Raw genomic sequence first — 24730 nt, 5'->3', positions numbered from 1 at the left:
CTTTCTTTAATAGAGTTTAAGACTTTTCTCCATCATGGTTTTGTTTGTCTTAGTAGGTTAATTCCTAGGACGAGGCGGGAAGGGGTAGAGGAGTTGAATGCCTGGCAGCCTGAAGGTGGACTCGTTCCCGTAGGGGGAGGTGGGGGAGTGGGTGCTTTGCGCCACTGTCCCGGTATGTTTGGCAGGTTCCAGCTGTGAGGGGGGAGAGAGGGGCACGATCCCAACGCTTTCTCTTTGACCATCCCTGCTGCCTGGCTCCAAATCCGCCTCTCCTCCTGGCTACAGATTTCCCCTATAGCTGTACCTAATCACCTCTGCCTTCTTGGGGATTTCACGCCATTTTCATAGATCCATCTGCCTCATTCTTGCCTCTGCGGGCTTTCCAAGGTGGTTTCTGGAGAAGAAGCTGGCAGCCTGTTTAGATTTCCATCTTATCAGGCCTGGAAACCCATTGTGCATACTCGGCTCCATTCACAACATTGAATTATATAGTAGAGGTGACTTGGGACTCCATTCCAGGCCTTTTCTGCTGGCAGCAACCACTTGTTTAAAAAGCTTCATGTTTGTGGTTTGCTTAGGTTATATTTACTGCCTCCTTATAAATATATGATGCTTGGAGCTTCATCTGTTCTTTGGGAGTATGAAATATTCCTTTAATTCTTTTCTCTCTGTTTTTACATAGGAATGATGTATTTAAAATTCACTGGTTGATGGCCGCCCTTCCTTTCACCAAGTCTCTTTCGTTGGTGTTCCACGCAGTACGTATTAGTATTTTGGGGTCATTCACGAAATGATGTACAATGCCTATACTGTCTGGAAAAATAAGGTAGAAGACAGGACACATCAAATAGAAGATGAAAGAATACCTTTGTCATGAAGCCTCCTTTGGTCTGGGAGGGACTGGTCACGGAGATAAATCATCACAGTCTCCCTAATACTAGACTTGAGATCTTCAGACGTTACCTTCAGACTCAGAGTTTTCTCAGAACACTTGTTGGTGTTTATTTTTTTTGTTTTTGTTTTCCCAGTCATTTCTTGAGATTAGTGTGCCACCTGCTGAATTGTTTCCATGACTTCCTTTATTTTTCCAAATATTCCCTCATGTTCCCGTTTGATTTGAAGTTCAGTGTTAGGATACTTATTTGAGAGAAAACTGATGCTCTAAAGATTGAGGCATAAGAATTGAGCTTAAGCTTTGAATATTTAGTACTGATGCAGATTGAAATGAGCCTGCCCATGGGAGTAAGATCACAACTTCCCTGATTTGTAGGCCTATGAGGTATCCATGGGTCATACGTGAGGGTGACAGTCTCCAGACATGTGCACAAGATCCTACTGCACTTAAAAATATTGTCATAGAAAAAGTAATAATATAGCCAGTTACAATTTCAAGAAATGACAATTATTTGGATAATTTCCCATTTGGGTGTAAGGTAAAAGATTCTTTCTGGAACCATGTAGATAACGAATGATAAGATTCTTGAGTCACTTTCATATCTAGACAGCCACGTGTGGGAGAATGAAAGATGTATAAAGAAACTGATGTCAGCTTTGGGAGTCCTGCCTGGAAGCATTTGGGCCACTAATGAAACTGGTCACTTTAGTTAAAATGCACTGGTGATTTCAGGTAGCTCTAAATTTACAGATTTTTTCCCAAAGAAAACATAGTTGAAGCTAGGTGATTCCACGTAGATTTTTTTACTGACTTTACTGACTGATTTATTATGTAAGCAGCAAGGCTATGAAAGATAAAGTTCTTGACTGGGGCACTGAAAAGACCTGTGGCATTTGGAGGTTTTTTGGTTTGTTTGTTTATTTGTTTTTTGGTGGTTTTATACATCATTTAATTTTATTTTATTTTACCTGGGCTACGGCAGTGAAAACCTGGAATCCTAACCACCAGGGAACTCCCTTGGAGATTTTAAAGAAAAGAATAGGCATCCATTTGCCAGAGTGAATCACCTGCCTCAAGAGAGGGGGCCCTGGGACTTCCCTGGTGACCCAGTGCTTAAGATTCTGAGCTTCAAATGCTGGGGGTGCAGGTTCGATCCCTGGTCGGGGACTAAGATCCCACATGCCGCGTGGCACGGCCAAAAAAAGAGAGAGCGACCCGGACTAGGTGTTAGTGACATGGAACCCTTGCGTCAAGTTTCTCAAGCTACCTGACATTTGTAGTGCGCTCACAGGCTTCACTGTGCATCAGCAAGCTCAGTATTAGGGATTGGGAGCGGGTGTCCCCCGCCACGAGGGCCTCTGGTGGCATTTCCTGTTCTGCTGTGTGTAAGGCATGTAGTAGATGATCTTTCTGAAATGCACTTGTTTGATTGCAGATCGACTACCACTATATCTCCTCCCAGGGCTTCCCGATCGAAGGATGGGCTGTGGTGTACTACATCACTCACCTGTAAGTATGCAGAGTGACACAGGAAGCACCCATCCTGCGACGTGGCTTGCCAGACAAGTTGGGGGAGCCGTGGCAGGACGAGACCTGCCCCACGTTGACTGGCCCTGCCCTCCCAGGGCAGCCTGCCAAATTCCTGCCAGGCCCGAGGTGTGTGGCGTACAGTGGCTGTCCCGACTTGAGAACTCGGGGCTGTCGATGTGCTCCTGCCGAGCAGATGGTGGGGTGCATAGCTAACTGTCTGTGTGCCTGAAAGTGCTGCTCGCTGGCGGTGAATTCCCTGAGTTTGGCCGCCTGTCTTTTGCAGGAAGTGCATGAAATCATAGAATGAGCTGTAGACTCTAACTCTCAGAGTGAGAGGCTAAAGAGACCCATTGGTGTCTGTTCGTTTTGTTCCTTTGCAGCTTGAAAGGGGCACTGCTGTTCATCACCATTGCACTCATTGGCACCGGCTGGGCTTTCATTAAGCACATCCTTTCTGATAAAGACAAAAAGATCTTCATGATTGTCATCCCGCTTCAGGTAAAGGAACCCTAGTCCTGCCTAGTCCTCGTTCTCTCTTGACACTTCGCTGGGCTCAGCTCCAGGCCTGCCTGGGAAGAGGGAGTCAGTTCTCCTGCAAAGCCCCGCTTCTGCCTTTGAGATTGAAGACTGGGCCTCTCTTTCTGAATTCTCACAGACCTAGACCTCAGGTCGTTGCACTGGGGGATGCTCCACCATCCACCATCTTTAAGCCAGCATGTGAATAGGGAGCTGCTGAGAAGTTAGGGAATCTGTTTGCCTTGTAACAAGATGGTCCTGTTAGCAAAGAAGCTTGGGTACACAGTGACTTGATCAACAATTTTTTTTTTCCCCTGGCATGCCGCACAGCTTGCAGGATCTTAGTTCCCCACCCAGGGATTGAACCTGGGCCACGGCAGTGAAAGCGCCAAGTCCTAACCACTGGACCGCCAAGGAATTCCCAACAAATTATTTTAAAACTGAATGACACCAGTGAGTTTCCACAAGGTAGAATATGAGACATTGGGGCAAACATTTATTAAATGCTTTATATGTTTGGGGCCCTGGACTGAGGCCAACTTTATAAAATTGTGAGCCCCTCAAGAGAGGAACCTTGTCTTATGTATAACAGTCTTATTGGATATAGAACCTGGACGTAAGGGACGCATACTAAACAGAGAGGTCCTAGCAGGGATGCACAACTCCTCAGCTCTGCTTGACCAGGGAGCTTCTATTTGATAAAGTTGTTCTCGTCAGCCAATCATTTTGGAGCACAGTGTAAGTGTGGCAGGTGAGGGTGGGAGAGGGACAACTTTCTGGGCACCCAGGTCGGCCTGCTCCACTCTGGTGATTGGCGGTTTGGCAATGTTTGCGGCAAAACCATCTTCACGTTCAATAATAAGGGGCACACACTAGTGCCAAGTGAATGGTACAGACCAGTTGCTGTAGGTTTCCAACGAGAGAGTATACCCCAGTTTGAATGATCCGGAAGAGCTTTATGGTGGAGATGGGCCTTGCCTAGATTTTAAGGTAAGACACATGACAGAGGCAAACATGACACGACTGTCTGGTGTACAGGAGATGCTGAGGCGCTGGGCAGGTCTTGGCTGTTGAGCCACTGGGGCCACTTCTCTGCCGGGCTGAGTTCTCCAGCCTGCCAAGGTCTCAGAGCTCGGAGGCGGTGGGCTGGGGTGCTCCTCCCCGTGCGGTCCTGCCCCGTCTCGCCTTCCCTCTAGGAGCCGCTGCCCTCCCCTCCAGTTTGACTCTTCCTCACATAGCCTAAACTGTGATATAACGGACACACCTTCCCAGCTTCCCCCCTTTTGTTCCCCACAATGTTACGTGGCAGGTCACTCTGAGGAAACAAGGCCGTTTAAAAAACTAAATATAAGGAAGTTATGAGTATTTAAATGTAAGGACTCGTCTGGGAAGTCCTTGAGCATCAGCCTTGAAAAGTTGAAACTGTTTCCTTTTGGTCATGGGGAGCCACTGTGCATTTCTGAGTAGGGAGTGAGTGATGTAAAAATGGAGTTTCGAGAACATTATTGGCGCTTGGTTCCACACCAGCACTTCTGGGAACATTTGTGTCTCGTGTCAAGAGTGTGAACTAAGGACAAAATGGAATTAAGCATTTAAGCTGTTAGTTTCCCACTTTGTCTTCATGGACAGAGCCACAGATGCAGATGTTTAGGAGGAACTGGGCTGCAGGAGGAACCCAGAGGCTGGGTGTCGGTGGGAGACTGAAATTTCAAGCTAACTTTTGCATTTGTATTAAGTGAATTATGGCTTCAGTGATGATTTAACTGATAAGTCCTAGATGGAAAGAGAAACTACCCTTGCCAAGTCATTGCACGACAGGTTTCACATTTTCGTAGAAGTGTGGAGAATTCCCTTTAGAGCAGTGAAGCAGAGTATTTGGGACCATGGACTTCGCATGGAGTACAGAGGTGGGATTCTAATCTCTGCTTTCATACCTAGTGATAATCTTCGAAGGAATATCTCATAAATTATGTCTCCCTTATGCTCAATAGTGTCACAGTTTTTAAAATATTGCTCTCTCTGTTTAGCCAGCTGAGGGACTTTTCATAACATGCTAAGAGCTTAATGACAGGACCGAACATACAAGGCACATCCTTCACTTTGGAGATTGAAGCAGGCCGTGGACGCGGACGCACCTCAGTGCGGAGAACCAAGCCGTGTCTGCTGTGGGGCAGGCCGACCCGGGTTATTCCTCTGAGGAGCAACGTGGCCACTCACCCACTGGGCTGAAACTGGCCCTCCTTGCCGCTCTGGTCTCTGATCAAACAGTCCTGTTATCTGTCCCCGGGAGCCAGGGACCCCATGCGTGAGATCTCAGGCCTGAGGAGGTGGCTGCAGGGGATGTGAAGTGCCATCTGTTCAGCACCTGAGCCACTGCTGAGGCTGAAGGTGCCTACAGAGCAGAGTGTCCTGGTCGTCTGTGGCTGCATAACAGATCACCCTGTTATGGCTTAGTGACTTCACAGCGCAATGACTGTTTACTCTCACATTTTCTGTCGGTCAGGAATTCGGCAGCGGTTTACGTGGGTGGGTCTGGTAGGTCTCATGCAGTTCTAGTAGACGGTGGTGGGGCCGTCTTCACTTGCCTCTGTCTCCTGGGCTGGGAGGACTTGGTCAGATGAAGCGGGAACTGTGGGGACTCCTCGGGCATCTTCTCTCTCTCTGCCTGGGTTCTCCGGCAGGGCGGCTTCAGGGTAGCCAGACTTCTTATAAGACCGGGGCTCCAAAGGTGTGTGAGAGCCAGGCAGGGGCAGTGTCCTTTGCGTGACCTGCCTTGGAAGTGACATGTGTCAGTCACGGCCACCCTCTATTGGTCAGAGCAGTCGCAAGCTCGAGGAGGCATGGAGACTACTTCTTGATCGGAGGGAAGCAAAGTTCTGCAAGAGCACGTGGACCTGGAAACCATGCTGTGGTCTCAGGTTGGGGCCTGTAGGTCCCGGTGTCCCCCCCGCATCGGGGCTGCTCTTGTAAAGATCTGTCCATGCTTTGGGGCCTCAGCAACTTCTGTGTCCTGCAGGTCCTGGCAAACGTGGCCTATATCATCATAGAGTCCACCGAGGAGGGGACGACTGAGTATGGCTTGTGGAAGGATTCCCTGTTTCTGGTGGACCTGCTGTGTTGTGGAGCCATCCTCTTCCCGGTGGTATGGTGAGTGCCTGCGGGGAGGGTTGCCGCGTGTGCACCGTGGGCTTGTCTGTCCAGCCCGATGGCTGAACCCGCCGTTCCCAAACTGGTCAGAATCACACGGGGCATCTGTTTATAACTGACAACTTCCTGGGTCCCAGACTCACCTGAGTTAGTCTCCAGGGGCAGGACCTTGGAATTTTTGTCTCTTTCAGGTTCCCCGGTAGATTGTGACAGCGCTCATCTGGCACAGGCTTTTAGCAGTTCAGACACTAGAGAAGATTCTTGAGATGAGAACTTAGTGGCAACATAAAATAGCAGAATGAATTTAAAGGGAAGGGAGTTGAAGAAAGCCCATAAACGGCCTCATCTTGCCAAATGAGGTAGAAAGTGAGGAAGTTTATTAACATAAAACTAGTGATAGTTCTCAGCTCATAAACACTGCAGATATCTTCAGAATGGTTTGCTTCATTCCTGGAAGTGGCAGACTTCAGATGCGTGTATGTATTGCGCTTTGATTGTGTGTAAAGACACGTTAGTGCCCAAGTCAGTGGTTGATGAGAAAGAATATCCTCCTGAGATCTCATCAAAGTGAAGGAACTTCTTGTTTCAGTAGGAAGCAATTAGAGGAAGAAGGGCTAACAAAAATCAAACACTCGCCTTCATAATGATCTAGTTCCGTGGCTACTTGAAAGCAACCAGTTCTTTTAGAATAAAGTTTAAAAACATAGATTTACCTACCTTTTATTAGAAGTGAGGTGTTCCACTCTGCAGTGCCCCATGCAGTGAATTAATATTTTTAGACTCCTGGGGTCGATCAGGTCATTCAGTAATTCTGATTATTTAGAACATGGTGCCAGTGGAGTGTAATCCTCATTCCAGCCAGTTATTTAGATTCACTCTTAACCCTAACTCCATCATACGTCACATGTGTACATGCAGTAGTTCAGCAGATAGAGCAGACAGCTGCCAGCATAGGAGGGAGAGCACGAGTGAGTCTTCTTAAATCTCCACAACCTCCCCGTATCCTGCCCAGGCTTCTGTAACAGGATGACCAGCATTGTCTTCAGGTAGAAAGAGCATCTTATTATTAGGGAACAGAGCCTTAGCCCGCACTGCCACATTTGCACAGTAACATAGAAAGGACCTGGGGGGTTGGGGAAGCCCCAGATGCGCTCTGGAGCTACAAGGGGCCATTTCCTGCCATTTGTTAATTACAGCACTAAGGAGCAGGTGCCAGATGGCAAGATTCTTCAAGGTAAACACTCTGAAAATTGCTGTAAAATGAAAAAACTCAAGTACTAGAGAGGTAATTTAAGAAACAGTATCAAAAATTTTTTTAAACATTCAGATTCAGCCAGCTTTGGTTCAGTGTCAGCTTTGTGCCACTTAATTTCACATGTTGCGCCATTCACTTCTCACAGGTGGGCAAACTGCGGAGGTTTTAGGAGAAATGACTTATTTACAGTTGAGTAGAGAGTGGGCAGCTGTGCCAGGACTGCAGCCCGGGTCTGTGAGACCCCAGCCCTCCTCCGCCAGTGCCATGTCTGCTTGTTCTGTGCCCTTCCTCCCACACAGTCCTTCCCTCGGTGCCTGTGAACTCTGCCTAGAACGCTGGTCTACAGCTTCTTTAAGAACGATCACGTTCCCCTGTCTGAATGGTAATTAGTTACCAGCACCTCACAGCCAGAAAAGATTCCCTGGAGTCTTGGCATGTTTTCAGCGAAGTTAGAAATCTCAGGTCGATGAAGTATCGCGTCTGCATGAAGCCTTGTGCTTGCAGCTCCTAGACCTAGACTTCGGAAGTCGGCCTGTGACCTTCTTATAGGGTCCATTCTCTCCAGGTAGCAGGTGAACTCACTGAGGCTCCATTGTCCTAGCTGTGTTGCGGCGGGGGCGTAGCTGTGGGACTGAGAGATGAGGTAGAAAAAGATGAAGAGTGTTATGTTACTGTGTTTTGATCTATCCCCTCACACCCAGGTCTCTGCCAGGCTTTTTTGAGTCAGCAGAGGGCATCTTTAACCCTCAGGCTTGAGCACCATACATGCTGAAGGGTTGATGATCAACAATCATGTTGTCTAGGGAGAGTGCTCTACAATCATCTAGTCCAGCTTTTTAAGTTTATAATCGAGAAATTCAAGGCCTCAAGTTACTAGTGCTGAAAATAGAGAGGAGTGCAAATTTGTTAGCTAACCTTTTGTTCTCCAAATGTTTATTTTTAGGTCAATCAGACATTTACAAGAAGCATCAGCAACAGATGGAAAAGGCAAGTTCCTTTTGGTGCTGGACAGCGTTCCCTAAAGCCACATGCCTGGGCACTGCTGAGGGTGGAGCAGGAAGGCGGGTGCCCAAGGGAGAGTCCTAGGGGCTTTGTAAGAGCAGCCCCAGGTTGTTTGGTGGTGAGGCAGGTGGGGAGCATTACCGAGAGCAGTTGTGTAAGGCCTGGAAGTGACTGCTTATCTCCACTCGTGAGTGTGATCTTCACCTTCTCAGAACTGAGTCAGGAGGAGAAAATGTTGTCTTGGAAGGACCAGATTACACTTCACTGTGAGAACAGGAGGTATTATGGATTGGGAATGGCTATGTGTAAAGCATCCCTTCCTGCTGATTTAACACGCTTTCAAAATAGTTGTGTCAGTATTAACTTAAAAAGAGACTCATGCCAGAAAGAACCTCTGAAACTCTCTGATTTTTAAATGGTTGTGCCATTATAACCCTTTTGCATCTTCTTGATTTTCGAACCATGCCTCCTAAGTCTGAAAAGAAACCACAGAGAAAATGTTTTGCATTTCTGGGCTTATTTGAATAATGTCCACGACTACAGGCTGCCGCGGGCCACGCGGGGATTTCAGGCCACAGCGGGTTGAGGAGCCATGCTCTCTCAAAGGTCCCGTCGGCCTCTGGATCCATGAAATCCCACACCCAGTGCTGGTAGTAATGTTCTTTAAGGCAGATTATTCATTTGTTCTTGTTAAATAAAATTTTGTTCCTGACCTGTTTTCTGATTGTAAAAGTAATGTAGATTCATTTTGGAAATTTTGGAAAATAGGTAGTAGGTACACATCTTCCTTCACATTTGCTATACAGTTAATATCACATGATTTTCTTTAAACTGAATTAACCTGACTTCAAGGCTTCACACCAGTGTCAGGCACGATCCCGGCGTTCTTACTGAGAGCACAGTACTCGCTGGGGTATCTCCAGTTTGGGGCCCACAGTAGTTCCTGTCGGGATTCCTGCTTTCTGGGTCCGTGAAGCGCTCTTGCTGTGAGAAGCCTGGTGTGTGAGGGTCATGCCAGGCTGGGAGCCCCGGTACTCAGATTCCAGGCTCCCAAGGTGCCCCCAGCTTCCCAGGTGGCCATAAGGCCCCACTTGCAGAATGTGCCAACTCTCTTTCTAGTCTCAGGAAATGGCTTCTTTTTTGTTTTTTTCTCTCTTCCTTCAAAGGATTCCCTTCTCCCTCTGGAATGCCCTCTGGGATAGATTCTTTTCAGTGAGTTTAAGCTGGAACGTGGTCTGCAGAAATCTTTTGCTTTTAGCCTGGCTTTCTGAGCCACGGATCTCAAAGAGCCGTTCTGCCTTCTTGGAGTGAGGTAAAGGAAAGCTGCAAAAAATAAACCATGAATTAGAATCTTGATAAAGCACGCTGCCACAAACAGGAAATAAAAACCCACCTTCTGGGAACTTATTGTTTGGGCATATTCTTGCCTTTTTTTTTTTTTTTTTCCTTCTTCTATGCATGTTATATAAAAAGTTGGTTTTATTATTTCTGTAACTTAATGAATAGGTCTTTCTCTTACCTTAATATATTGAAATGAGACATTTTAACTTTTTCATCTTTTTACACTTCAGTAGTTCTGGGTTCATTTTACTGACTGTTTGACTGAAAATGTCTAAAAATCCCAAGGGTAATGTTTTCCAGTTGATAAGTTTTATCTGTACTTTTCTTTTTTTTATTAATTTATTTATTTGGCTGCGTCAGGTCTGTGTTGCGGCGCATGGGTTTCTCTCTAGTTGTGGTGCGTGGGCTCCAGAGCACGCAGGCTCAGTAGTTGCGGCGTGCAGGCTTCGTTGTCCCATGGTAGTTGCGGCACATGGGCTCTCTAGTTGTGGCGCGCGGGCTCAGTAGTTGCGGCGTGCGGGCTTAGTTGCCCCGCGGCATATGAGATCTTAGTTCCCCGACCAGGGATCGAACCCGCGTACCCTGCATTGGAAGGTGGATTCTTAACCACTAGACCACCAGAGAAGTCCTATCTGTACTTTTCTTCTTGGCTTCATCCTTACCCCTTTGTGAATTCCTCTATTCCTTCCTCACCACTCCCTTCTCCCCTTCTCCATTGTTCTGATCCTCTGACACCTCTCTGCCTTCTCCACTTTGCTTTTAGAGGGCTTGGGGGCGACTGTGGTAATTAACTGTCTCTGTGACCATTTTATTCCCTGAGACATTGATTGTTGGCTGAGGATGTTAGTAAAGTGTCCTGCCTGCGGTGGACAACACAGCAAGTGAAGCCCAAGATGGGGGGTCACAGTTGTCCCCCAGCATCTGTAGTACAGAGAAACTTTATGGAACAGGAACACTTTTGTCATCCCCTGGGGCATACAAGGCAGTTTCTTGTTTTTTCCACCAGGTGACAGCATGGGACCTCTTCAGCAGAGAGCGAATTTGAGAACCGAAAGTCATGCAGGCACACCAGGGCTTTCGTTCCACCATTCTCGGGGACATACCATTAAGAAAGCACCCATTTCTCATCAGCAGATATCACAAGCCCTTTGAAAGAGGGACAGAGTTGATTAGAATAGGGGTGTCTTCTTGATTCGTGTGCTTTCACTGAACTGATTTAGGTTGTGGGGTGCTTTTGAGCTAATCCACAAATGCATATTTCACTCTGAACTTTGAAGAATGGTTATGCTTGTGACCCTTCCAGAAACAGGGCAGCCATGTCCCCACGGTTGAAGTCCCCCCTGCAGAGAACTCAGGGACAGCACGCTGTGCTGGCACACCATCCTCGGGCATGGCTGCTGAGCGGCCATGCCCTGCTCGGCCACCCCAGGACAGAGGTGAGGCAGCACGGGAGAGCTTGAGTGAGCGCGCTGCCCACCGCCTGCTGGTTCTGGAATGTTGCGGTTGACCCTCTCTGCTCCTCAGTTCGCCCTGCCTGAGATCTAGCCCATCCTGGAGGCAGCTGACAGAGCAGAGACCGTGGGCAATAAAGTCTCCTACTGGATTTGGAAGCTTTTGGCTGGATGGAGCCTGACACTTTGGTTCTTATTCTTAGTCTCATTATTCCACTGACTCATTACGTGACCTTGACCGCGACTTGGGCTTAAGAATGTCAGTTTAAGTGCAGTCTAGGCTGACTGATTGCAAGTGGGGGAAGGGCTGTTTGTAGTTTTTCTCCCTGCACTTGGGATTCATATTGCTTTCTTCTTTCTTTTCTTTTTTTCTTTTTTCTTTTTTGATAGGTAAGAAGTGGATTTATTTAGAGAGAAACACTCCACAGAGTGTGGTCCATCTCAGAAGGCGAGAGCGGCACCAGGGTGCGGGGTTGTCAGTTTTTATAGGAGTGGGTAATTTCATAGGTAATGAGTGGGAGGCGTGTTCCGGCTATTTGGGGGCATGTTGCTTTCAAAGAATGTGGGTTTGGATTTGTTCACTTCTTTGTGTCTAGATTCCTTTTGACAGAAGCTGAGAAAGTATAAAGGAAAACATTAAGGGCGAAGCTGCCCACTATCCTTAAGTCGTGTCTTTGTCTCTTCTGTCACACTTGGTGGCTTCTCTCAGGTGCTCTGTCATTTAGTGTCACTGCCGTGCCACATCCTCTGCGAGGAGGCTTCGTTGAGTCTTCACAGGCGAGCCCAGCTCTGCTGCGCTGTGTTTTGCCTGCCAGGAGTCACTGGCTCTTTCTGCCTTTGAGCCTGCACCCTTGTTCCCTTCTCTTTCTCCAGTGTCATTACTTCAGAGGACTGGACTGGGGAGACACACCATACATCTAATTAACAATCTCTGCTTCTGAGCATCTTCTTTTTTCCCCTTTTGTTTCTGAGGAAATTTCAGCGGAAGCATTCTTCGGAACCTTAGCTTTCACGTGAGCTTCAAAAGCACTTAAACAAATGGTGATTGGCTGGTTGAAGAGGTTATGGAGGAAAGTCTTCATTCCCAGCTGCCTCTATGTTCTGAAAGTAGCTGTGGCCTTGAGAGGGCAGCCGTTCTCAAGAGGCTCTTCGGAATCAGAACTTGTTTCATAGTAAGACTTTATCATCCTTCTTTGCTGTTGATGTTTGCACTGATGGTGCAAAGGCAGAGGTGGGTACAACAGCTGGCGCCTTAGCATGATTCGGGACGGTGGCACCAAACTGTTAGTGGCCACTGCATTCTTCATTGCCATCTACTTCCTGGGGGTGAAAAAGGCTCACTTCACTTAAGAATGACCTTGATGAATTAGGAGAAAGTACTAATGTTATTAAGTCTCAACCCTTGAATATATGTCTCTTACCATTCTGTGTGGAATGGGAAGTACCCAGGAAGCACTTGTGCATTGTACCGGGGTGTGGTGGTCATCTTGAGGAAAAGCACGTGTGCAGTTGTTTGAGTTGTGAGCTGAGCTAGCTGCTTTCTCTCGGGACACTGTCTTTATTTGAAAGAATGATGACAGTCGAACTATGTTTACTCAGACCTGGGCTTTTAACAAACATTTTCCAGAAAATGAACGAAGTGAATGTGTCGCTTCAGGAAAACAATTAAAAATATTTGTTGTCAGTGATCTGATTTTCACTTGAAAGCACAGATTTTAATTTAGGAAAACTTGTAATCTACCACTGTAAGCTTGACGGCTTCCCAGTTCTTAACAGATATCTAATGTGAGCAAGGGTGATATTAAACAAATGTGACTTTAAAAATATTTTATGATACAAGTTTCAGTATTTCAGAGATCTGCTTAACTCAGTGAAACAGTATTTTCTACCTGATCAGTGCATGTTACACAGTCATGCATGAATAAAAGATCCATTCGGAGTGTAAGATGGACCAGTGGATTTTACTGTGACAGAGTGCGAAAGTTCATTGCTACAGGGACTTCCCTGGTGGTGGAGTGGTTAAGAATCTGCCTGCCAGTGCAGGGGACATGGGTCCGATCCCTGGTCCGCGAAGATCCCACATGCCGCGGAGCAACTAAGCCCGTGTGCCACAACTACCGAGCCTGTGCTCTGGAGCCTGCGAACCACAACTGCTGAAGCCCGCGTGCCGCAACTACTGAGCCCGTGTGCTGCAGCTACTGAAGCCTGTGCACCTAGAGCCTGTGCTCCACAGCAAGAGAGGCCACTGCATTGAGAAGCCCGCGACCCCGCTCGCCACAGCTAGAGAAAGCCCGTGTGCAGCAACGAAGACCCAATGCAGCCAAAAATTTTTTTAAAAAAACAGTAATCTAAAAAAGAAAAGAAAGTTCATTGCTACAGTTTCAGATTCCCCACCTCACCTATCTTTAAGAAGCTACCATTTGTCGAGCTTTAACGCAGAATCAAAGACGACTGTTCACAGTTCTCTGAGAAGGCCGACATCTGATTAGGCCCTATTTTCTTTATAGACTTCGACCAAAACACTCCCTCACTCCAGATTTGAAGGCAGAAGCAAATACAAGAATCCAGTTGTGTTCTATTAAGCTAGACGTTAAAGGGATTTACAAAAATGGAAAACAGTTTCACTCTTCTCATGAAATTTTTTTGAAAGAGTTATTTTTTAATAAGGAAAACATTGTTTATATTAACATGTAATGGATTATTTATTTTTGTTACTTTTAAATGAATTATTAAATGTTTTTGGAATTTGTTTCAGTTTCTAATACGGTAAGTATTGGTAGACTCCACCCACATTAACAAAAGCTCTTTGGGGTCCTCAGTAAGTTTTTAAAAGCGTGAAGGGGTCCTGAGACTGAAAGTTTGAGAAACGTGTGTTAGAGACAAGGCTTCTTGAGTCTCTGGTGGTCACGATGACCGTGGGGGGAGTGAAAGCCTGCCTGGCTCTCTTCTCCTGTGCCTACGGAGCCCGCTTCAGACTTACTTGGCCATATTCTATGACTATTTAAGATGTCTGTTCATTCTGGGCAACTCACGGGGGGGGAAAATGTTTTATTTGGATATATTCATATAAACAGGCCTAATGAAAAACCCACTGATGAGAAAGGAAGAGAAATACCCTCTGTCTGTTTTTATAGATAAAGTCTTATTGGAACACAGCTGTGCAGTGTGTATGCCTGTGGTTTGTGGCTGCTTTTGCGCTGAGGTGGCAGAGTTGAGGGGCTGTGGCAGAGATCCCCGGCCCACAAGGCCTAGACGCCTGCTCTCCAGGCCTGTATAGAAACAGTTTGCCGGCTCCTGGCTATTGTAGACATTTAAGAGATACCATTTTAAAAACCGTACCTACAATGTAGTGCTGTTGACTGACTTCACTCTATACTGAGCACTTTGAAAACTGTTAAGCTCACATAGATGTAAGAAATCACTGCTTTTAAGTATTTGCCGAACTCCAACTTTTGTATCCAGAACTGTGTTCTTTGTGATTGGAACAATAGCTTTTGCATCTTCATCTGCTCTGATATTTTACCTGACCTATTACTCTAATGGGAATTGGTGCTTTTCTTTAAATAGCAAGATGGCTTTTCACATGGATCTCCTCTGTTTACCAGCAGGGCTTTGGGTTGTGCCCTTCCGCTTGGCCCATGTGAATAAGCACCTCTTCCTCAGTTCCTGGTTGTAATTCTAGGTTTGTCCAAACTTTTTTTCACTTTCCAAGTGGAAACTAAGGTAGCCCTAGATGCACTGATGCTCTAGGCACTGAGGACCGTCATTAGGTTAAACTTAGAGACTCTGGATCAAAAGCCTAGAGGGGAAGGAGGAGGGCAGGAGAAGGCAGAGCCTCCCGGCTGCACATCTGGCTTGATTCCACCTCCTCGGCGTGGGGCTGGGGCTGGAGCTGGAGGTGAGGGTTGTGGGCGGTGCTCTAGGACGGGGTGCGGCCTGGGCAAGGCTGATTTCCTCCAGAACTGCCGTCTGCTAGTGTCTGCCCCGCTGTGGAGGGCAGTCTGTTGGGCTCCTGGCTCTGGAGCGCTGTTTCCTGATGATAGGAGAGAAGAGGCAGAAGAGATGAGATTCCCTTTATCTGGTCCCTCAGAAGATGTTCATGCCTCCTTTTGTCCGCGTGTAGCTAGAGCACGTACTTGTAAATGCACCTCTGTGCCAGCAGTCTGATGCACGCCACGGGGACACTGTAACAGTCCTCGGCTCCAGAAGGGTGGAGCGTTAGCAGGCAGAACGCTTTCTCTCCGGCAGTGTGATAGAAGTACTCATAAAACTCCTACCTCTCTTAAGGCATGAGGTGAGGGGGCATATGTCGAGCTCTCAAAAGGATTCTGTTCTGTGCTCAGGGCCACTTCACTGAAGTGTGTGGCGACCCTCTGACTCTGATGTTCTTCCCATGGCATCCGTGAGTGCCTTACCCTGGCGTGTGCCACCAGGCACTTCAGGCGTGGGGAGGGGGTGCGTGGCCTTCAGCAAATTTTCAAACAAGTCTGTGACCCTAGGAAGGGTGAAAACCATAGCTAAGTAGACTGTCATGAAGAGAGAATAAGAGAAAAAAGTGTATTTTATGAGACTGGCTTAATACAGTGATTTTTAATTTTTTTTAAAAAATAAATTTATTTATTTTTGGCTGCATTGGGTCTTCGTTGCCTCACGTGGTCTTTCTCTAGTTGCGGCGAGTGGGGGCTACTCTTTGTTGCGGTGCGTGGGCTTCTCATTGCGGTGGCTTCTCTTGTTGCGGAGCGCGGGCTCTAGGCGCGTGGGCTTCAGTAATTGTGGCACGCGGGCTCAGTAGCTGTGGCTCGCAGACTCTAGAGTGCAGGCTCAGTAGTTGTGGCACACTGGCTTAGTTGCTCTGTGGCATGTGGGATCTTCCTGGACCAGGGCTCGAACCCATGTCCCCTGCATTGGCAGGCGGATTCTTAACCACTGCGCCACCAGGGAAGCCCAGTGATTTTTAATTTCTTTAAACACCAAAACCTCTTCTCATTACTTTCCCTCCACAGATCACACAAAATTCCTTCAATGTCGTGAACCTAATCACAGCTTCTGATCAACATTTTGAAATAATCATTTAGCCAGTGATACCACCCTGAGTTCGTATAATCTACAACCAAAAGCAAAGGGGCCTCTCATGTTCTCAGGCTGAGAACCAGCCTCATCATGGTCACATTACCAGTTTTTTATTAGGCCTTTAAAACATTGGGAACCTAACTGCCTGAGGGGTCCCTCCCTCGGCCACCCAGCGGGCCTGGTCAGTAATCTGGGTTGGCGGCCTACCTTGGCTCCGGGCGTGGTTCTCTGTCTAGGGGTGTCAGCACGCATTTGACTCTGAGAGTCTTGAGACAGGCACAGTTGAAACCAGCTCTTCTCCATCACTGCAGTACTCAGGGAGGTCCGGTTCTCTTATTGAGAAGGTGCTGTCCGCTGTTAGCCAGCTGTGTCTTCAAGCAGTGGGATGTCTGACTGTCTTCCTCACCGCTGCAGACTGAATCTGTGCAGTGGGCGGCCCTGGGGCTGGGGGAGTCCCAGACACTCTGCTCAGCTCAGCTCATTGCGAACTTCCAGAGACGGGACGTGATGGGAGGGGCTGACAGGAGCAGAGTCTGAGATCAGCTTGGCCCTGAGGACCCCTCCTCTAGCAGGGCCTTTGGTGTGGTTCTAGAGTATAAGAGAAGCGAAAGGCAGAAACTTGCTTGACTTGACAGTGAAAGTCTTTGTAGAATTACTTTCCTCGTGTGGGATGGCCATCAGCCGCTCTCTTGGGCCATTCTTGTTTCTTTCTTTTTATTAGTCATTTAAGATAAAATTTTGCTTACAGTAAGATGCACAGTCATTAACTGTTCAGTTCAGTGACTTTTGACCACTCCTGGGTCATTGATTTAAGTATATATTGGAAATGTATTTTGAACCACTTTTCACACAACCCTCCACAGTTTGAATGTCAAAGAATTTCATTCTCTAAGTAGTTCTTCTTGTATTAGCGCACCCTTCCCCGTACTTGCTCCTGATACCTTCTCTGCGAGATGCGTTAGTGGAATCTCTTCTTAATGGAGGCCAGAGGGCACCCCATGAGCTGATCACTCCCCAGAAAGGACCCTTTCAGAACAGTGGGGTCCCAGGTCAGTGTGAGGCCTGGCTTTCAGGTCTGTGCTTGACCGTGAACAGGGGAAGCAGCCCTGTCCCCCATACAGAGTGGGCCTGAGCCCGAGGCTGAAGCAGGTTGTGGAAATGGTACTACTGAGAGTGAGTCAGAGTGAGTCTCCTGCCATCCAGGCTTTGCCCTCACACTCGTTTCTTTAATTTTTATGCTTGACTCAAAATTCCCTTTGAAGCGTGGCAGGGAGGAAGCAGGAGAAAAAGGTGATGGGTAGGTGAGGATGTTTTCAAGCCCTGAGGCTTTCCTTGCACCCAGGGAAGGATTGTTTTGGAAATTTTTCACCCTTTACGTGGCTGTCGTGGGCCTTTGCCTCTGTGTGTCCCATGGATCATCCAGTATTGACTCCTCAGTACTGGATTGCTGGCAGCTCCTGGGCATTGCCCACACTCTGAGCCACCACCACGTCCCTGAGCTGCCAGTGGATTACAAAGCTATGAATTGCCTTCCTCTTAGCACAAAGTGTAGGTGTTAAAAGCTTGGTCCTTGGAGGGAGGGACTTGGGTTTGAGCACTGGCCTCCCCACTTACAAGCTATGTGACCTTGGTAATTTACTAAACTTCTTCAGGCCTGAGTCCTTCATCTGTGAGACAGTGGTAACAATGCCTCTTCCCTCATACAGGCTGTTTTGAGGATTACATGAGATGAAGCATGAGGGGTGCCCAGGCAGGTGCCTGGTGCACGGTTACCGCTCAGTAGATGTGACCACCAACACTATTGTTCTTTTCATTGTCACAGTTCCGAGACCACCCAGGGAAGACCACTGGGGAGGCAGGGGACAACCTGCCTTCTTGCCAGCCTGTTTAGTTACCCACTGGTGTAAAGAGGAAAGGTGAAAGTCTAGGGAAGGTGTGGTGTTTCGTCTAGATCAGGTGCGTTTGCTCTTTTGCTACTGCGTCAGAGAACTGACTTGTTAAGTATATGAGAACCTGGGTTCTTCCTGCCTCGCGGGCCCTTGTTCTGTTTTCATTGGGCACTTGTTCTGTTCTCATCAGTAAAAAGCACTTGCCAAAATCCAGAGTCATGGCTGTTTTCCTGAGAGTGAGTGGGAGGAAGAGGAATCCACAAGAGGTCAGCCTTGTAGGAGCTCCTGAAGCAGGTGGACCTGCTCCCTCCCTGCCCCCAATCCCTGCCCTTCCCCGTTCCCTGGGAGGCTTTTCAAAATCCTTATAGCCAGGCCCAGTTGCAGAAGAATGAGGGGCAACCTGGGCATCGAGCCTTAAATAAAGCTCTCCAGATGATTCCGGTGCTCACCCGGTTAAGAGCCACTGCCATCAAGAAATTCTAACCCACCATGAAGACATTCTCCTCTAAAGGAGACTGATGCCCAGAGAAGGAAGTGGCAGGCCAGGCTAGGGCACACTGAGTTACGATGGTGCAGCGACCAGAATTCAGGTCTCCTGGCTCCTGTCCGAGGTATTTTTCCTCTCATCTTGCTCATTCTTTTACCATATTTGCTGTTCCTCGTGGTGGGATCAGAAATAGCCAGCCCAGACTTGGTGAGCCTTCACTCCCGTGGGAGACCAGCCCTGCCATGGTCCAGTAAGCTGCAGGCTGTCAGCATTCTTAACTGCAGGGAAAGCTTTTTTGGAAGAAAAGCAAGGGGAGGCTTGGGATTCCAGGCTGCGCCGTGCTGCATCCCTGCCCATTGCAGCACGCTGGTGAGGCTGCGCCCTCGGAGCTGGGTCCTCCCCTGCTCGGCGTGCTGACTCAGCATGTGCACGTGGCAGCCCTGCTTCCAGGAGAGCCCGGGGCCACCACTTGGTCCCGTTTCACTTACTAGAGCCCGGACTCCTACCAGATGTGGCAGCCACCGCAGCGCATTTGGTATCGGAAAACTATAAACAGTTGACCCTTGAACAGCGCGGGGCTTGGGGAAGTCGAACCCTCTGCGCAGTCGAAAATCTGAGTATAACTTACAGTCACCGCTGTTCTTCCGTATCTGCATTCCACAAACCACGGGTCCCCTAGTACTGTAGTGTTTACCGTTGGGGAAAAAAATCCACGTAAGAGTGGACCCGAGCAGTTCAAATCCGTGTTGTTCAAGGATCAGCTGTAATCCTAATACAGTCCTAATGCTATAACATCAGATGGTCATCCAGTGCTTGCTGTGTGCTGTTTGTCTTCCATGTACGGTGTCAATCAGTCCCTCCAACCAACCCTAGTGGTAGGTGGTGGTATTCTTGTTTTACAGATGAGGGAACTGAGGCTCAGAGAAGTTAGGTGAATTATCTGAGGTCACACAGCTAGTAAGCAGCACAGTTGGAATTAGAACCCAAGATGTTCAAATGTGCAGGGCCTACGCTGTTACTCACAATAAGTGAGCTTGCTTCCTGCCTTCACAGCCTTGGCTGTGACTAGAACACCCATGTGGGACCCGGGAGCCTGATCCCACGAGCAGCAGATTTGCAAACAGATGTCTTTCTTGTGACTGGAAATGATGTCTGTCGTGACTGGTGGGTTTCGGCATCAACCCTGAGCTCTGCGTATTGTGGCTGCATTTCTTAAGAGTCAACACCGGTTGTCCCCAAGGTCCGTTTATCCGTTCTAGCACGTGTCCTGGGATGGCACAGCATCGGTGCCCATGCTGACGTTTCCTCATGTTGCCTGGACGTGCGTGTGCAGGCTCATTTTTTGAGTGCTTCCTGGCCTGCCTGACTTCTCGGAGTGTCTGACAGGCAGCCGTGGTGGTGCAGATCGCAGGGGGATGGGAGAGGCAGTGCCTCCCCCCCTTCCTCTGACCCCATGGAGACCTGCGGTGACCTGACCCCTCTGCTTCCTCTCAGTCAGCCCTCCCTCTGCCCCTGATTTGCTTTCCTGTGATGGCGGGGGGCTCAGACTTCACCTGAAGAATTCTCTCTGGTACCCTCAACTTCATCCCACCCCTCCCCCAGCCACTAAGGCAGGATCCACCTTGTTCCCTGGCCCGCCACTGCTCTGCCCTGACAGATCCCTCGCCACTTCTTAGAGGAACCTCCACAAATTCAAGGTTTTTGACCTCAATGGGGCTGTCATTCTTCTTCTTCTTCTTCTTTTTTTTTTTTTTTTTGTGGCCGCGCTGCACGGCCTGTGGGATCTTAGTTCCCCGACCAGGGATTGAGCCCGGGCCTTCAGCAGTGAAAGCACCGAGTCCTAACCACTGGACCGCCAGGGAAGTCCCTGGGCTCTTATTCCTGACTCTTCCATCTTTTCTCCAGGGAGATTATTCCAAAATGTAGATGTGATTCAGGCTTTGCCCTGCTTGAGACACTTCAGAGGCTCCCTGGGGCCTTGGCACCAACGGGGAGTGCAGCTCGTGGTCTGCGTCTGACTCAGTTTTGGGCTTTGTCCTCAGCCCGGCCGGGTCCCTGGCCTCTCTGCAGTCCAGTCGCGCTGAGCTGCTTTCTCTGCACCGAGACGTGATACCAGCACCTCCAGACCTTGGTATCTGCTCTTCCCAAACGTTCTCTCCGCTCGGCCTCTCCACTCTCGCTCCCTCCTGAGCCCCGGTCAGGCCTCTGCTTGGACACCACCTCCTTTGGGAATCCTGTCCTTCCTCCCTATCCCTTTAGTCTGAGTTGGGAGCCCTTCATTGGGCGTGGCCATGGCAACCATGCATATCCCAGCACGGCACCTTGAAATCCAGGAATAGAAACATGCCGCTTCTCTCTGTCGAGCTGATGTTCCTTGTTGAAGCAAAGGCAGGAGATTCATTTGCCAGGATTTATTTCAGCAAGCAAAATTCAGCAGAGACTTGTAAAATATTTTTATTGTTTAAATGGTCTGATTGTTGGTGCTGTTCTTTGTCAGTTATTCACAAAGAAGAGGATTGAAGAGGAATTCAAGAAGAGGAATTCAAGACTCATTTGCTTATTTGGAAGGGGCCCAGTTCTCGTAGGCCACCTGGTTTTAAGGGGCAGACAGAGTGCAGGAGCAGCTGGCCATGTCGTTGACTGCCACCAGTGTGAGCAGAGACTCGCACGCAAAGAGGAACACAGAAGGAACACTGGTTCATGCCAACGTGCAGAGTTTGAAATCTGGGGACGTAGTTATCCGACGCTTCTCAGTTTTAACATCTTGACCTCATGAAGCCTCTCCTGACCCCCAGGCGGGGAGGAGAACCTGACCCCACACCCGCACCGCCCAGTACTCTGTGCGCTTAGCATTGTGAGTGGCTGGCCAGTGATCCAGTGCCTCTCCTTCCCTAAGGGATGGCAGCCACCCTTGGGGCAGGCGCCGTGGTCACTGCTGCATCCCGGGGCCTGGCCCAGAGTCAGAGTAGATGAAGAAGGACTAAGAACCAGAGAGATTTAATTTTAAAAATAGCAAGACCGCCAGAGGGGTTGCTAGATAAGAAAGCTTTTGCTGATCTGCCTACTTCATTTGGCTTCTTCAGGTGTTACTTGAGTGCACGAGTCCATCACAGCTCTATATGTGGGTATTATAGCCTCTCAATTTGGGGAGTTAGAATTTCTCAGATTTTCTGAACCTTCTCTCATTGACACACGCAGTTTCTCAGAGCGGATTCTCGCAGGTACTGTTGATAATCACCTTGAAGATTAATTCAGGATTCCAGGAATCCTAAGCTTGACTGCCCCCCGACTAATCATGAGCCAGAGGAGGGAGACAGAAGGAAATCGCTCCTTCACCACCCACAGTTCCATTCCTAAAGGGAACCAGTAATTAAATGTTATTAAGCAAAATTAATTTGCCTCCTGCAGGGAGGTTTATGATGAATGAAAGAATTGCTAATCGGGGAGGGAGCCAGGCTACCCTCTGTGGTCATCAATATTTCATGGCCGTTGGCGGTGGTAGGAAGTTAGCTGTCCTGGCTCCCTGACCTTGAGCAATCTTGAAGGTAGGGCAAAGCTGGGGAGGTTGTATTTAAAGGGCTCTGTTACAAGACACTTAGTGAAAACCTAAGTGAAATTTGCAAGACGCACCCATGGGTTAATTGAATTTACACCCTCAGTTAGCTGGAGGCTCCCCTGGATGGGGCTCAGGGACCTACCTGGGACTGGTCCTATTGGGGGGGTGCAGCCCTGTAGCCACAGTAGCAGAGCTGAAATGTTTAATGATGACTTTGCGGGGGCGGGGGAAGAGTCCTGATTTGTAGTGTCTGCCGATTTCTGTGGTGTCACTGTATTCTCAGCATGGCTGTTTAAAGCTTCTGAACGCGGAGTGGGGAGGTGCACTGGTTTACTGGAGCTGGGAGTCCCAGCATGTTGCCGCCACAACTCCCAAATTCTTCCTGGTGACTGGGGGAGACCCTGCCGAACTGCATTTCCAGAAATACAGATGTGCCCCCCCCACCCCCCCCCCCCCGCCTTGGGCGGTACTCATCTGCATTAGACTTGGTCTCTTGACTGAGAGGGTACCTGAATGTGATGGGCTTTAAGAATGAGAAAAGAAGTAGCCTCTCATTTTGTTCTTTTCTTCTCCCCAGCTGCCATTAACTTGGCAAAGCTGAAACTTTTCAGACATTACTACGTCTTGGTGAGTACAAAATTCCTAAATTTGTAAATAAGGTCAATTCATGGAGTAGAGCTAATGAACTTCCAAAGCATTGGTAGAAGCACAGGAAGTGTGCTACCTGGAGCTGTGTGTGGGCTTCGTTTTACAAAACCAAATGGTGGCCGTGGACATGGGAAATTAAATATCTGAGTTACTTCTTTTTAAATTTTAGTTTTAAATTGGGCTTTAAATACTCAGAAAAGTAATACATGCTTGATATTTTTAAAATGCAGGATTATAGGAACACAGCGAAAGCCCTTTATGACCCCGACCTTCTATACCCCTTCCCCTTTTCTTCCTCCTCCCCCAGGTATTATGGTTAACAGTTCAGTGGTTATTTCTCTAGATTCTTTTCTAGGCATATGCCACGCATAGGTGTTCCTTTGGCTTGCTTTTTAAAAAATTCATTTACAAAAATGGGATCATATCTACAAACAGGACTGGAATGAACACGAAAAGTCCATATAAACGTAGCACCAAAGGCAGGACTTACTATAAGTTATTAGAGTCATAATTTCCTGGACTATATAAGGTATAGATTTCTTCTAGAATTTGCTTCCGTACTCCTAAACGAAAGCTTCTGAGTCATCTTCATCTGTGCTTTTGGCATTGATTGTCACTTTGCACAGTCCCCTGCAAGCCTGTCCGCCCTGGGTGCAGTCCCAGTGAGCCGTCCACTCTCGAGGGGTCAGCGTGTTGAATCCTTTTCACATCCTCTCTTACTAGAATGCTTAGGATTATTGGTACTTCCTCTGAGCGTGGACCTCGAACATTTACAGCATCTGCTGAAGAGACTAAAAATCAGTATTTTCCCTGTGTGGCTTTATTTTGCTATAACTGCTGGAAAATATTTCTCAAATCCTAGGAATAAAAAACTAGTACCCTTTGGGGCTTGAAATCAGTGGGTTATGTATGAGAATTAGGCGACGAAAGGGTTACTCAGGAATTAAAAGCAATCACAGCAAAGTGTCCTCCCAATGGGTGTGACTGTGGTCAGTCCATATCTTGGTCACCTAGAGAAAAAGAAGAAATTCTTTCCAGTGTAACTAGCAGAGCATCTGTCTCTCTGCCATGTTTATTAATTAGCACTATAAGTGTCAAATAATCTTCAGGTAATTCTGTTTTCTCTTTTGTAGTTAATTTGTGAAAGCAGATCATTGGAAGAAAGTGGTGCCATAATTTCTATGTTGATTTTATTTCTTGTTTTCTTTGCCCCTCATACAGATCGTATGTTATATATACTTCACCAGGATTATTGCATTTCTCCTCAAACTTGCTGTTCCGTTCCAGTGGAAGTGGCTCTACCAGGTATGCTGCTCACAGGGGACAGTGCCAGAGAATTTGTGTCTGAGGATGAAGTCTTAGGGTGTAATTTAAGATTGTTACTAATTTATTTGGCGGTGGCCACTAAGACCTTTTGTCTCTTCCGGTCTGCAATTAAGATGATATGTTTGTCCAGGAAAGCTGCTGGATTACATGAGAAATCTGGAAGTGATTGCATTATTGATTTCAGTTTTCAATTTTAAAAGTTTTTGCAGAGAAAAGCCTCAGGCCGAGAAAGACTTGCCCTGTATAATTAAAATCTAGATGAAATCAGTTATAGGGCTTAGAATAGCTTGGAATCCAGACCTCCCTTTTTCTTGCCCATTATTACTATTTCAATAATAAAGTATCTTTGCAATATACTAGAACTAGTTTAACTACTAGGGTAGCTACCGTATGATTTAGAGACTTTTTTCTGGAGGCTCTCACTTGGTGCTTTAGACACTGTAGGAAAATGTATGTATGTAATGAGCTCTTAAAAGATGCCAATGAAGACACTTAAAACAAGGAGTCTCAAATATCATCTCTGGGCAGAATGCGCCTAGCTAAGGCTTCAGCAAATCCCCTAAGGAAAATGCTCCCCAGCGGTCAGCTCTGGCATTTGAGTGACTGATCGGCGAGTG

General features: G+C 47.7%; 1 protein-coding gene across 1 annotated transcript in view; it reads left to right on the top strand.

Annotated features, from left to right (window-relative positions):
• GPR107 (G protein-coupled receptor 107) overlaps nucleotides 1–24730 on the top strand; it is a 73471-nt gene that overhangs the window by 31628 nt on the left and 17113 nt on the right. The window contains exons 10-16 of the mRNA XM_061199763.1: nucleotides 683–758; nucleotides 2331–2404; nucleotides 2806–2923; nucleotides 5958–6088; nucleotides 8287–8330; nucleotides 22717–22766; nucleotides 24009–24092. Of these exons, the coding sequence (XP_061055746.1) occupies nucleotides 683–758; nucleotides 2331–2404; nucleotides 2806–2923; nucleotides 5958–6088; nucleotides 8287–8330; nucleotides 22717–22766; nucleotides 24009–24092 (577 nt within the window). The remainder of the gene's footprint in view (nucleotides 1–682; nucleotides 759–2330; nucleotides 2405–2805; nucleotides 2924–5957; nucleotides 6089–8286; nucleotides 8331–22716; nucleotides 22767–24008; nucleotides 24093–24730) is intronic.

This window comes from Eubalaena glacialis, chromosome 9 (genome assembly GCF_028564815.1).
Source record: "Eubalaena glacialis isolate mEubGla1 chromosome 9, mEubGla1.1.hap2.+ XY, whole genome shotgun sequence".
Lineage (NCBI taxonomy): Eukaryota > Metazoa > Chordata > Mammalia > Artiodactyla > Balaenidae > Eubalaena > Eubalaena glacialis.
Note: the sequence above shows the minus strand (reverse complement) of the source record. Positions and strands in the feature narration are given on the sequence as shown.